This window comes from Xenopus tropicalis, chromosome 10 (genome assembly GCF_000004195.4).
Source record: "Xenopus tropicalis strain Nigerian chromosome 10, UCB_Xtro_10.0, whole genome shotgun sequence".
In the NCBI taxonomy this organism is placed as follows: Eukaryota; Metazoa; Chordata; class Amphibia; order Anura; family Pipidae; genus Xenopus; species Xenopus tropicalis.
Window position 1 is genome coordinate 42984980 of NC_030686.2, and position 14854 is coordinate 42999833.

Consider the following 14854-nt stretch of genomic DNA (forward strand, 5'->3'; position numbering starts at 1 on the left):
CATTATGCCTATCCCTAGTTTCAGCGTTCCAGCATACACATCTAGCAAATAGCCTTATTACTTAAGCATTTGTGATGGCTGAGCAATCCTCTCCAGATGTAGAGGCAGACTTGGGCTGTAGCTATCAAATGGGGGCAATGAAATCCCTAGGCAGAAACCCAAGAGCTCTTTTCACTGGTTCAGAGCTGTTAAAGAGATCATATACCCCCTTTCTCAGCATTAGTATAATGAATAGGGCTTGTGCTGAACATGTTCGTTGCCTATTGCTTTAATTAGGAAATATGATTTCTTGCATTAATCCTAGCAAAATCTGAAGTTGGAAAGTAACTTTCCGCTTGCTGTTCAAGCACAATCTAAACAAATTATCAGTCTGCTATGAAGCATTCTGGATAATGAGCTGTTCCTTATCACAGCCCAACAAAGGCTGCATCTGGGGGAAGGGAAGGGGTTTGTTTATGGAGAGGGCTTCTCAATTGCTGATTTTGGTTATAGAAACTGAAAGTAAACCGTGACTTTTAGTTTCAGACTTTGTTTTGTTTAATGCAAGAAATATAATTAAAACAATAGGCAAAAAGTATTATGTTAAGAGCAAGCCCTGTTTACATTAATCTGCTTTTTCCAGGTTATCACGGTGATTGTGGGAGGTATTTTTGCAACTGAAATAAAATGGCTTACACATAAAGGCAACATGACTAAAGCTAAACCTTGTTTCGTACGATATTCGGTGCGTGTATGGCATGTCGGCGTGTCGACCGATATCGCAGGAAGCTGCTGATATCGGACGACTCGCCGATCGGCCAGGTTAGAAAATTTTGATCGGGCGCCATAGAAGGCGCCTGACCAAAATCTCCCTTCAGCGCTGAATCGGCAGAAGGAGGTAGAAATCCTATTGTTTCTACCTCCTTATCTGCTGTTTCAGCCCTGACTGTGTGTGGCGGATCTGACGATGTTTCGTGCGATCGCCATGTGTATGGCCAGCTTTAGGGATGCATTCACTTTCTCTTCAGTATCTTAGTATCAAAGCTGTGCTAAACACAAGCAGAGATGTTATCAGTTAATAGAGCCAGATAACAAATTGTGTGAGGTTTGGGTTTGATAGTGTTGTTACCAAACCCACATCATGTATGTATTGAGCGCCGTCTCGTTCTCAGTGTTACTGTAGTGGTTTCTCCAATAGAATTTCAGTTCTGCCTTTTCTCTTATAAGCGGCCTAAGTTGTCCCCAGCAGATTCCATTTTGCTTTTCTAATAAATTCTGCAAAGAGAAGGAATGTGAGATTGTCTGTCTGAATATTTTAGTTGCTGCAGTTCCAGTTATTCATTATTTTGTTTTGGTATTAAAGGAGACATATTGGATAAATAGGAAAAACCCTAATTTTGTAGGCAATTGTGACTAAAATATGGAGCTGGTTTCACTTCGGGCTAAACATCAGTCCTATCTCTAAAATTGGCCCCTTTATTGGAGCTCCCTATAGATCCTATCAGTTCTCTGTCCGAGTTGAAATGAAGGGTGGGCGTGTCCTAACGGTCCCTGCCAGAAGCACAGTAGGAGAGGAAAAGTCAATCACAGCCCTGTACTCACACAAGCAAATACAGGCTTCAGTTCCCTATCAGGTCAGCCTAGCTGCTGATTGGTTCCTATCCTACAGTGCCCTGTACTGAGGGCCGCCAGCCCCCCTGCACATCCAGAGAATTCAGCCAGCAGCAAGTGGAATAGGTGGGCGGGACTACTGGGGTTTTGGTGGAATTTCTCTATAAATCAGTCTGAAACACAACTTTTTAAGCACAATCCTTCTATATCTAGAGGAGTATAATTCACTGGTACATTCATCATTTTTATATGATATGTCTCCTTTAATAGAAAATACCTAATTATAAAGCTGTAGCCTTACAAGGGCCACAGGTTTTGTTTTTTGTTAACTTAAGGTTTGTTATAGAAACTTCCTATTCCCATCTTTCATTCAAACAACTGCCTGGGTTGCTAGGCTAAAATCCTAGCAACCAGACAGCTGCTGAAATATGCAACTAGAGAGCTGCTGAAAAACAGAAATGAAAATGTCAACATCATACTAAAAGATAATTTAAAGTGAACTACCTCCTTTTATTATGTAGAAAGTGCTGTTCTAAGACAATTTGCAACTGGTCTTTATTTTTTATTTGCCGTTTTTTAATTATTTAGCTTTTTGTTAAGCAGTTCCCCATTTTGAAATTTCAGCAGCTATCTGGTTGCTAGGGTCCAATTTAGCCTGGCAACCAGGCAGTGGTTTCAAAGAGACAACAATATGAATAGAGGAGTGCCTAAATAAAATGATAAGTAATAAAGAACAATAAAACTAGCCTCACAGAGCAATAGCTTTGTGGTTGCTGGGGTCAGTGACCCTCATTTGAAAGAAATCAGAAGAAAGAGGCAGATAATTCAAAAACTAGAAAAAAAATAAATGAATGAATGAATTGGCCATTCTATTGGCCATTTTATAACTTGTTCTATAACAATTTAACCTGAAGGTGAACCACCCCCTTTGAAACTGCACCCTATGGAAAGCTCCCACCAGTAAACCCCCGTATTGCAAATTAACATGTATTTTTATATGCATCTTTATTGGACTAATTGGCTGTACTCTGGTTGAACGTGATATTATGGTTGAACGTGATGGACGTATGTCTTTTTTCAACCCAACTTACTATGTTACTATGTACTGACCGCAAGATGTGGTTACTAAGCATAAAGAAGGATTTCATTTTATGTTTTATTTACCCTTTAAAGAGAACCTTCTTCCCTGTATGCTGCAGCAAAAATAATGAGAATATTTACTGGTCTGGGTGAGTCACTGGGAATTGGAAACACAGTAAAATGTGAATGGATGGTGACTGCGCCCCCCAGGGATGTTGAGACAGGATCACGCGGCGATGTTAAGATGCTGCAAAATGAGTGTGTACGGGGGTGAAGGAGGAAGCGCTGAGTAATGAGGCTGCAAAACAGAGCTCAAATTAAATTTGTCTCTGTTCTGCTACCTTCAAGGAATTCGATATCCTCTAGAATTCTCCTTCTCCCCTTCTTTTGTAGCTAATATTGTACAGGTATGGGATCCGTTATCCAGAAAGATCCGAATTACGGAAAGCCCACCTCCCATAGACTCCATTTTAATCAAATAATTCAGATTTTTAAAACTGATTCCCTTTTTCTCTGTAATAATAAAAAAGTACCTGTACGGTCCCAACTAAGATATAAATACCCCTTATTGGGGGCAGAACAGCCCTATTGGGTTTATTTAATGGTTAAATGATTCCCTTTTCTCTGTAATAATAAAACAGTACCTGTACTTGATCCCAACTAAGATATAATTACCCCTTATTGGGGGCAGAACAGCCCTATTGGGTTTATTTAATGGTTAAATGATTCCCTTTTCTCTGTAATAATAAAACAGTACCTGTACTTGATCCCAACTAAGATATAATTACCCCTTATTGGGGGCAGAACAGCCCTATTGGGTTTATTTAATGGTTAAATGATTCCCTTTTCTCTGTAATAATAAAACAGTACCTATAGGTGTGGCTATTGATTTTTGGTACTTTTATGCATCCCCCAGCTCTCTAGGGCCTTAAATGAGTTCTCCAGCCATAGACTATTGTGTAATGAAAGGAAATGGGATTCTACGCAACTTCCCAATGTCCATTCATTAAACATTTTCAAGTAATTGAGTATCTGTCTGGCTGTTGAAATTCTCTGCACTGCTGGTTCTGTCTTCTGTGACATTTTTTCAGGAGTCTGTTTTTTTCAGAAGGTAAGGTATCCCAAAAAACTGCTTCCATTTATATTTAATATAACACTTAGACCATTGAAAGTGTGTGTGTATATATATATATATGTGTATAATATTATAAATATTTGTGACTAGAAAGGCACAAGAGCTAAAGCCATTGGACATAATAGTATTAATACACATGCCTAACCTTTGGGTTGGGTTATTGAAACATGAACTCAGCAACTAAATTACACAGAAATGTATTTGATAATAGTGTTTTATTGTACAGGTATGGGACCTGTTATCCAAAAAGCTTGGGACCTGGGGTTTTCCGGATAAGGGATCTTTCTGTAATTTGGATTTCCATAACTTAAGTCTGCTAAAAATTCTTTAAATATTAATTAAACCCAATAGGATTGTTCTGCCTCAATAAGGGGTAATTATATCTTAGTTGGGATCAAGTACAGGTACTGTTTTATTATTACAGAGAAAAGGGAATCATTTAACCATTAAATAAACCCAATAGGGCTGTTCTGCCCCCAATAAGGGGTAATTATATCTTAGTTGGGATCAAGTACAGGTACTGTTTTATTATTACAGAGAAAAGGGAATCATTTAACCATTAAATAAACCCAATAGGACTGTTCTGCCCCCAATAAGGGGTAATTATATCTTAGTTGGGATCAAGTACTGGTTCTGTTTTACCAAAAAATTTGAATTATTTGCTTATAATGGAGTCTATGGGAGATAGCCTAACGGAACTTTCTGGGTAATGGGTTTCCCGATAAGGGATCCCATGCCTGTTAGGTGGAATCAATTATTTTTGCAACAGAAAATGGATTTAGCTGTGATTTAGTGGACAGCCGTTGTTTAAAGGGGAACTTCGGTATGCTTGGTACAGGGAAGTAACTTCATTAAAAGTGATTTATGATATGGAAAAAAACCTAGGGACTTTCCCTGTTATGGAAAGTGGCATGTTACGGTCTTGTTAGACAGGCCTGGAGGGGGGTCAAAATAGGCCCTGGGATTTCAAGTACACAGAGGCCCAAACAGCCCCCCTGGCATCTTACAGCAGCCCCTCTGGCATTTGCCTGAACCCACAGATTGCCAGTCTGGGCCTGGGTCCTGGCATTCCAAGTACCCAGAGACCCAAACAGCCCCCCAGCCCAATAAATAGTGAGTGACTATGGCATCTTACAGCAGCCCCTCTGGCATTTGCCTGAACCCACAGATTGACAGTCTGGGCCTGGGTCCTGGCATTCCAAGTACCCAGAGGCCCAAACAGCCCCCCCCCCCCCCAGCCCAATAAATAGTGACTGTCTATGGCACCTTACAGCAGCCCCTCTGGCATTTGCCAGAACACTGTTTTTCGCATGCCCCCAGTTGATTGCTAGTCATGCTACCCTATGAATTCTTGTTATAGGATTATAAACATAACCAGAACCCTGTGCTTAAAATGGTTAAATGGTTTCTTATTATTTCCATTTGTTTATTCCCAGCTTCTTGAATGAATTGTGGAGCACCATTTTAAAAAATGAAGAAGCACCCACCAAACCGGAGAGGTATAAGCTTTGAAGTTGGAGCGCAGTTGGAAGCACGCGACAGGCTGAAAAAGTGGTATGTTTTCTAGTAATACTTTGAGGGGAGCCTGCTATGGTGTCCTGGATGATTAAACGTTCCTAGACTATAGCTGGTGGAAGATAAGCAGAAATATAATAAACATATATTTTGCTTTGACATGTAAGTGGGGGATTATTGTCACAAATAGCGTAGTGCTATACCTTTTGCATTTGTTATTGTTGGTTTTATGTGTAAATCTGTATGTATGCACCCATTTATTGCACATTGCTGCAGAATATGTTCCACTTTATAAATACATGTGAGTTATATATTATGAACCCTGTTTGGAGCAAACCGCACTTATCCCCATGCCATAGGGTAGCAATCAGATTTCTCTTTTCGTGGGATAGGTACGCTGCTCACATTGAGGAAATAGACTACGAAGAAGGCAAAGTGCTGATTCATTTCAAGCGTTGGAATCACCGCTATGATGAATGGTTTTGCTGGGATAGTCCTTATCTGCGTCCTTTAGAGAAGATCCAGCTAAGGCGGGAAGGCTTGGTCGAAGATGAGCAACATGTGGTGAGCAAATCCGTTTCAAATCTGTAAAATAGAAAAGGAGTATTTTTGTTGTTTACTATTTCACTGCCCATGTAATGGGATTGGGCATTTGCAAGGCATGAAACAAGTGTTGAGGACAAGCTATCATATACCTTTTTATTTTGTGGTGTTTATCTTTACGTACACTGATTATAAACTCTACTGTATTCTAATGCTGTACTATATTTCAAAATGGAAACCAGTTGAGCATAATAGTGTTTTTTTTAGTTATAAGTATATACTAATTCTAATTAGTAATTAATAACAGCATAGTGACACTTCTTTGTAGCTACAGGTCCCACCTAAATGCACTCGCAGCCTTAATGAAATCTCCTTTCTCTCTTCACTCAAAGGTGTTTCGTGTAAATGAACAAGTGTTGGCTTGCTGGTCTGACTGCAGGTTTTATCCAGCAAAAATAATATCTGCTAACAAGGATGGTGAGTCGTCTTATGTATTTTTGCATTTAAATATCTTCCATTTAAAAATTTGCGCTTCTGTGTCACAGTCCTGCTGTATAAGCTTAAAGAGCCAATTAGGCTTGAAACGTTGCTGCATTGTGACAATAAAGGCATTTTAATGAATTAAGACAGAGTGCTACCTTTAATCGCTTAGTACAAGGGTAGGGGTGGTGTTTTGCGAGCGCACAAACATACTTCCACGGGGGGGTGGGCAGAGCGAGCGAGGCCGGGAGAACGTAACTACCGTATATACTCTAGTATAAGCCGAGGGTGCCTTTTTGAGCACATTATTAGTGCTGAAAAACTCGGCTTATACTCGAGTATATACGGTAATTTGCATTTTAATCAATGAAACTCTCTATATGAACTGCTTATAGAAAAACATCAGCTGTCTATATTGAACACACAAGGGGCGTGTGGTACTTTGTGCTTGTGTTCATGGGGGGGTCCCCTTATAAATAACTTGTACAGGGCCCAAAGTGTCTGATGGGTACAGAAGCCCACTGGCTGTCCTTTTTCATTGAACTTTGCAAAGGCTACATTGTAAAGGCTGCTAATGGCCGCTTATATTTGAGGGGCAGGGTGCAAACTGTATCAGTGAGAAATGGGGAAATGTTGATGCTTTCGGCTTTATTCTTATATGACTTGTGTACAAAATCATTGTGACCAGGGCTGCACCCAGTTCTGGCTTTGGTTTGTGACATGGTTTGTGATATGCTAAGTCACTTGGAGCATTGGATAAATGAAAGTGACAAATTGTTTTTTTGATTAGCTGTCATTTTTTGGGTTTTTAAATATGCAAATTAGGGTTCTGATTCAGTTAATTTGGCTGTATGGCTAGTTGTCTGGTAGAATTTTATTGAAGGAAACTAAACAAGCAATTAACCAATTTAGGTACAGGTACAAATATTTTGTAGAATGACCAAGAATATTGTTAACTGTATTTTAACAAATAAGTGTGGCCTAAGCCAGCAGTACAGCATATCCTACGTGCCTGTATGCTGTCACCTTATGACTTGCCCCTTTTTTTTTTTTTAGGTTTTCATTCCACAGCACTCACTGAACTACATTTTTTTTTCTGTAGGTACTTACACTGTGAAATTCTTTGATGGTGTTGTGCAGACTGTCAAAAATATTCATGTCAAAGCCTTTTCCAAAGACCAGGTAAGGAACTCTGTTTTACGAAATGTGAAACATAATCCCTACATATAGTACTGTCAAAGAGACAAGAAAATATAACATGCTGAAACAGGAATATTTTAATTTTAGGGCATAATAAAGTTATTACCAACATCTGTATCTGCTACCAGGCTAGGCCTTCAGCATCTGTACCATTTATTTCTGAAACAAACCTGAAAATCTATCTTTCTTTCTGCTTTATGCACCTCTTTTGTTACGTAATCACATTCAATGATATAGCCCATCTTCATCATCTAATACCTTCTATTCATTTAATCACCCATAGAAGTGTTGAAAAGGTAAGAAAGATAGGGGGGGGGGGGGGGGGTGTGTGTGTGTGTTTACTACATTGGATGTAGAACTAGCATAGACACTGAATCTTTGTTTTTTTTGTTACTCATATTGCTTCTGTATTTCCTGATTCATACTGGAGCCATATGACTTGAAGTCTTGGCTTTAGATGTGATTTAAAATTAGGATTGTTTAAATATAAATGCAAATGACTGATAAAGTGATATCCTTGCAAATATATTTTTGCTAAATTACCGTCTTCTCTGCTATTTTCTGTTTTTATTGACTGTTCTAGGAAAATGGTCCCCGTCTGAAGGTAAAGGAAAAGTGCAGGGAAGGTACTTCACCATCTGACAAATATAGGGCGAAGTTTAAAGAACAGAGAAAGTCAGCAGAGAACACCCACCCAGTCAAAGAGAAATCTATAGCCCCCGAAAAGAAATCATCCCAGCCAGAAAGAGAAAAGAAACCTGTAGTCAGTGAGAAAAGCAAGATCCCGGAGAAAAATGGAGTAAAGAACGAGAAGGAAGACAAAGAAAACATATCTGAGAACGAGAGGGAGTCTTCTGGGGATTGTCGACAGGAAGAAAGAAGCACCCCAAGTGAAAGCTTAAAAACGCCGCTTGAAAATGGGGATAGACGAAAGAAACGGGATAGGCCGACCACAGCACCACCCTCTGGTAAGGGGAGGGATAACTTTAAAAAGGCATTTTGTATGTTAACTTTTCCATGCTAATATTTTTCCCTTATCAAATTCTAATACAAACATTCTAATTAAATATATATTTGGGTTTGTATAATTTGTTTGGATGCATTATTCCACTGCCTGCTTACCCCTTGTTTTGGGTGGGAGTGTGTCTGCGTAACTGAACCTCATCACTTTTTTTTTTTTTTTTTTTTTTCTCATTGATTCCTTCATCTCGTCCATCTGTAATAAATGAAATATTTACTCATTTATCCTTTTGACTGTAAAATCTTCCATTGTTCACTAAAAGTAAACCTCATTATAAATGGTTCATGGTTATGATCCTTGTTTTGCCTCCATACAGAACCACAGCATCTATTAAGGTGTTTAACTTTCAGTAATGAAGACATTACTGTCTGATTAAAGGGTTTTTGTGATATAAAAATAGTTTATTATCCCACCATTCTAAATGTATGTTTTTTTTGTTTTTTGTTTTTTTTTGTTTTTGCAGATTCTGTTTCACAAACATTGCAACCAGTAACACTGGAACTAAGGAGACGCAAAATATCGATAGGATCAGAAATACCCACAAAGAGATCCCGATTAGATAAAAGCACAAGTAAGTAGGCCAGTGACTTATTCTGAAATATAGCAAGAGTCACTTTAATGCAATATCTCATAAATGTATTATTGCTATTTATGCACTTTGGATAGAGAATTGAACTTCTGTTATGAACACACTGTTGGATATTCAGCCTGATTATATCCATTTTTACTTTCCATCTGTATTGCTACCAGAAAAGAGTCTTCCTGCAAGTGAAAATGTAAAGGTTGAGAATGGTTTGCCAGAAGAACTGCATCCTGAGGCTGATGATATCTGTGAGACAGAGGATACGTTATCCCCCCTAAGTTTATCATCATGTGAGAGTCAGGAGAAACTGTCAGAAAATGAGGAAAAAACAACAGCACCACTTACTGAAGAGGAGGGTGTATCGCAAGAACCCAATGTAACGTCTATGGAAACACAGGAAGGTATGGTTTGCTTTATTCAGCATAAACATATTCTGTACTCCCAATCAAAAACACAAAAAAGTCTTATCATAGGCCTATGATTAGTCATGTAGGTAGAAAAGGCCACAGTCTCCGGTGGTGGTATGAGCTTTTTAATTGTGCTTTCATTAAGACTTTCTGTATTTTTAATTGGGAGTGCAGAATGTGCTAATGCTGAATTAATACCTCATGGATATTGGAGCTTTTCTCCCCTCTAGTGTCAGTTGAGCACTTGTTACCCCTCAGCTTGAAAGTATCTAACGTGGTTTGCATGCAGTGTAAAGCTTTATTGCATAAATCCACAAAAAAATAAATAAAAATAAAGGTGGATAGTAATACTAAAACATTTTCTTCTTTTATTCTAAAGTGCATACAGAGAGCTTAACACCATCTAACACAGAGCAAAGTGAAGCAAAGACACCAACAGAGACAGATGACTTTGTGGAGCTCAGTGTTAATGATGTCCCTTCCTCCACACCTGATATGAAAGCAGAAGAAAACAATAGCACTGAGAGTAAGCAGAATCAAGAGGTGCCATCTGTACCGGGTAAATTCTTTCAGAACACGTCACAATCCATCAGTGATTAAAGGAATATGTGCATATTGTTTTTAACCTCTTAGCTTCTGTCTTGCAAGTCTGCAAACAACCAATGCATGATCCCCAAAGAAAAGTGCTGAACCCTGAAATGTAGCTTCTGTATTATGCTGCTGTAACACATTTTCTATATTGATGGCAGGCATAGGTTTAAAAGCTAATTTAAGGTATTATAGCTAAAACCGGCTGAACCCAAAAAAGTGAAATTGCAAAATTGTTTCTAAAATTTCAAAATACAAGCTTAGGTATCTACTAAACTGTGTTATTTCCAGCTTGCATTACTTTCTGTCAGGAAGATAAAAGAAGCAAGCATAAGCTCTTAGTACCTGATGGTGGTGCTTTATCACAGTATGGTGAAAGTGCTGGCAGAATTTATTGGTCTTTACTGGCTTAAGGCTGCCATACACGGGGCAATTGTAGCTGCCGATATTGGCCCCTTAGACCGATTCAGCAGCTTATTGGCCCGTGTAGGGGATGCAACGATGGGCATGCCCGACCGATATCGTCTGAAATCAGGCAGATATCATTAGGGCAGGTTTAAAAATTTAGTCAGATTGTCTCATTGATGCAGTGCCCGAACCGACTGCGCATATACCCGTCGTTCTGAATTAGCCCGATATTGCCCACCCGTAGGTGGGGATATTGGGAGAAGATCTGCTCGCTTGGCGACATCGCCAAGCGAGCGGATCTTGGCGTGTATTTCCAACTTTATGCTGTCCATCTAAATTGATCTGAAAGAATGACCTATGTTGTGCTGGAAATAATAGACCTGATTGTGTGGCGTCACTGCTGCATATTAGTACAGGTCTATAATAAGCCTCTTGTATTGCACCTGCATAGGATCTATTATCCATAATTCTTGGGACCCGGGCTTTTCCAGATTTTTTTGTAAATTGGATCTCCATACCTTAAGTCTGCTATATAAAGGTTTGAGAAGATTTTTTTTTTGCTCCACAATGTAGTTTAACTATATGGGTGCTTAGCTATTTGAGAGGAGATCAGATATCAATGGCATTTGGTTTACTTGACAAACCTCCGCTTGTTGCTTCCCAGAGCAGCAAATGCTGTTGACGAATCCCCTGATTGTGTATTGCGCTGCACAAAGTAGCTTTGGCTTCACACAAGTGTGCTAATATTCTTATCTGGGTTTTTCCCCTAGCTCCGATGAAGCGGATTCCTCGCTCTGACACTTCTGCTAAGTACAGCAGAGAACCTTGTAAGAGATCTTGTTCCGTTATGTGCCGGGCACCTGCAATACAATGCTATGCAAGAAATGTCCGTCTCTCACAGCCTGCAAAAGCTGCACTTGGCTCTCGCTGTGTAATACTAGCCTTTGTCTAACACCACAATACTGCACCATTTACAGCACAAAACATGCAGCTTTCTACAGTTATCTGTGTGACAGTCACCTGGGATAAGTGAGGATAGAGAGGCCAGATCCTATGATGCAGAGTGTAAAGGGACAATGTCATTCTATATTGGTGAAAAAAAAAAAAGGTTTTGAAGCTTGAGAAATAACTTGCTGTTAGGGCCAATAATAGTGTTAGTCAGTGGTCCATAGATTAACCCATATTCAGTTAAGGTGGCCATACACGGGCACATTTCAGCTGCCGATTCGGGTCCTTAAGACATTAGCACGATCTCGCCCACCCAAGGTGGACATATCAGGGGGCAAGATTTGCTCATTTGGCAGCCTTGTGTGTATGGCTACTGCAATTAGAACAATAAAACCACACATCTGGTTATGTGCTTATCACTAAAATTGCCATCATCAGCTAGCCTTTACTGCATATATCATTGTTACATCTGATTTACTGCACCCCTCCATCCCAGCTGCTACACAGCTGCACTATTATGTATTGCTATTTTAGCACATTTTAACATCCCCAACTATACTGCGTTATTTAGTATCCCTTAACGTTAAATCATTCCTATATACAAGAGAAACACTTTCTATAAACTAGCTGTTCACCCATTTACCAATAGTTCTTATTAAATGTTTATCTGTTATAATGGAGACAACAGATTCCAGGTCCAGCTAGTAAGATTTTTTGGGGAGAATGCCTATTTGCAAGGGTACTTCAAGTTAAACAACTTGCCTGCCTGCAGAACTAAACCCTAAACATGAACATGGCTAGAAAAGTCATATTTTATATATTAAACTTATTATACCATTGTTAATATATATCCTTTTAAGGTCAGTTTTGGGATAAACACTTTATTTGCCAATTTAGATATTGCTGGAGCTATAGCTGACTGGCTGGTACATCAAGGCTTTCATATATTTTTAATAGGGATGCACCTAACCCAGGGGATACTGAACTGAATCGGAATCTGCTCAAATATTAGACTGAAATAACACAAAAACCTGGTTATTGCAAGTAGTGTTTCTCCATTAGATGTGCTTAGGCCAGGATAAAGACCTGTGGACTAACCGAACACTGCTTTTCTGCCCTGCGTGTTTCCCCTTCTGTATATGTGCCTTAGTCTGTCAGTCAGAGCTTTCAGCTTCTCTGTTTTTGACCTGCCTTCTGCTTACTGTCTTTGCAATGTCAGAAATGTCAAATGTCGTCTATGTAGCTCAAGTCAGGTCTGCAGAGAGAAGTACAGCGGTAAAAGGGCAGACTCATTCTTCTTAAATAATCTCTGGCATGCCAGCCATTACTCTGCCAGAAAGCTCCAGTAGCTTCTGCAACCTGGTATCTGTTTGGTTTTTTTTTTAGGCCGGCACATGTGAAAATGCAATTCAGTATTTATTGTAACCTGAGCACAAAGTTTTGAAAAAAGAATTGCACGGGTTTAAAATGTACGCACAAAATAATTTTTAGAGTACATAGCTAAAAAGAAATTAGAAGGACTATTGATCATGGATGCCTTGAGCTGGTAAAGAAGCCCAAAATGTAAAGTGCAGCATTTCTACTTTAAGCTTTAGTTCTCCTAACTAGGTCATTTCTAAAGCCCATCTCAAGATTAAAAACCATTTTTAGCCTTGGGTGCCTTAGTATTGGGTTGCTGTGCCGGAGCTGTTTGTGACTTTGTAACTTTTTTATGGGTCTCTCATATATGTAAGGAATTTAGTTGTTTTGTAGATCTCTTGCTGACAAGATTTGCAGAAACTTTTTTGTCTTTTATTAGCCTTTTTTATTTTAAAAATGGATCTGTTTGATAATTTCTTGGTTTTCACAAAAGGCCAAAGTTGTTTTTATTTTTTTTCAGCCAACCCCACTCCCCTTTACTCCTTTGTATTTGGCTTAAGCTGGCCATACTAGTAAAATCGTACAAAACAATTTTTCCTATTATTTTCGGTATGTGTGTGTTGGGCAGGCAATCCCGTCCAGTATCTCTGCATATAATTTTATTAATCAGACAGGTTAAAAGGAGGAGGGGTGCCAAATGATTGTAATCACTTACCTGATACCCCAGGCCTTTGCTCCTGTTTAGTGACCCGGGTTACCGGAGAGTAAGTGATTCTCTTCCTTCAGTCCTCTATACTGGGGCCAGCACACATGTAGTAGCGTGAAAAAGCCGACTTTGTTTCAGTGCGGCTTTTCACTCTACTGAAACTGAACCAGGAAGTTGGAAACACAAAGTACCTTCAGTGTCTCTAACTCCAGAAATAACAAAAACCATAACTTTTTTTCAATTGAAATCATTAAAGGGATAAGGATATGCAACACACACCCCCTATTCAGTGAAGTCATGTTGAACAAGGGGGACCTCTTTAAAAGACAGCATAAATAAGAGACAATATCCCTCATTTCCTTTTTGGATCACAACTAAAGGTGGCCATACAGGGGCAGATTTAGGCTGCCAGACCGATCCCCAACGGATATCTGGCCAAAAATTGACTAGGTGTCAATCGGGCAGGTTTAGTTTTCCCATCGGATCAGGGACCGCATCAGTTCATTGATGGGCTCTTCGTTCCGACAGCTCCTTTACCTATCATTGTAATTCGTAATCGTACCTTACGTGGGCATATCAGTAGGAAGATCCACTTCTTTGGAGTCCTTGCCAAAGAAGCGTATCTTTACATGTATGGCTACCTTTAGAAGGCAATGCGTGCTGGGGATCATTTCAGAAATTTATAGCTGTAAATGGTATAAACAAGGGGAATCATTAAGGATGTCTGCCATCAGGGATTTTAGGATTTGTGTTTTCAACATTTATGTTTAGTTTGTTTTTTTTTTTTTTTCTTTTTAATTCTATTAGTTTTTTTTTCCTTTGTCTCACATTCATTTTACTTTTCTTAAGTACCTTTTTTTTGTTTTTGTTTTTTTTTGTTCTGTTTTGTTTGTGTTCTTGCAGTAACACATGCACTGAAGAAATCCGATGATCCAGCTCCCAAAGCTGTGACCATGGAACTGGATCCCAACAGGTTTAAGTGCAAGTTTTTGGATTGCTCGAAATCTTTTCGCAAAGCAAAACTGCTGCACTACCATATGAAGTATTTCCATGGGATTGAGAAAGCAGAGCAGGATCAGAGCCCTGTGACCAGACATATGCAGACAAGAGGTTCTTTAGCTCATGAAAAGTCCAGCCAAGAAACTCCAAAGAGGAGACGGACCACCTCTGGTTCTCTGCGTAAGACCGTTTGCCTATTGTTCAATGGCTGTCTGTAGGGTTAGGTGTAGATTTAGTTTGTGCTATTAGGCCTTGTTCACACTATTGGATCATTAAGCTCGGTGGCTTGGGG

The 14854-nt window shown here is 39.3% G+C and overlaps 1 protein-coding gene across 5 annotated transcripts in view; it reads left to right on the forward strand.

Annotated features, from left to right (window-relative positions):
• The window catches only part of phf20 (PHD finger protein 20), a 35130-nt gene that overhangs the window by 9787 nt on the left and 10489 nt on the right, over positions 1-14854 (forward strand). For 3 of the 5 annotated variants that reach the window (XM_004918500.4, XM_004918501.4, XM_004918502.4), the window contains exons 2-11: positions 5242-5359; positions 5713-5884; positions 6256-6340; positions 7446-7525; positions 8127-8511; positions 9028-9135; positions 9315-9548; positions 9934-10113; positions 11321-11377; positions 14467-14742. In XM_004918500.4, coding sequence (XP_004918557.1) covers positions 5277-5359; positions 5713-5884; positions 6256-6340; positions 7446-7525; positions 8127-8511; positions 9028-9135; positions 9315-9548; positions 9934-10113; positions 11321-11377; positions 14467-14742 — 1660 coding nt within the window. In that variant the 5' untranslated portion in view covers positions 5242-5276. The remainder of the gene's footprint in view (positions 1-5241; positions 5360-5712; positions 5885-6255; positions 6341-7445; positions 7526-8126; positions 8512-9027; positions 9136-9314; positions 9549-9933; positions 10114-11320; positions 11378-14466; positions 14743-14854) is intronic. The other 2 variants (XM_002932860.5, XM_004918503.4) reach the window with 2 other exon arrangements.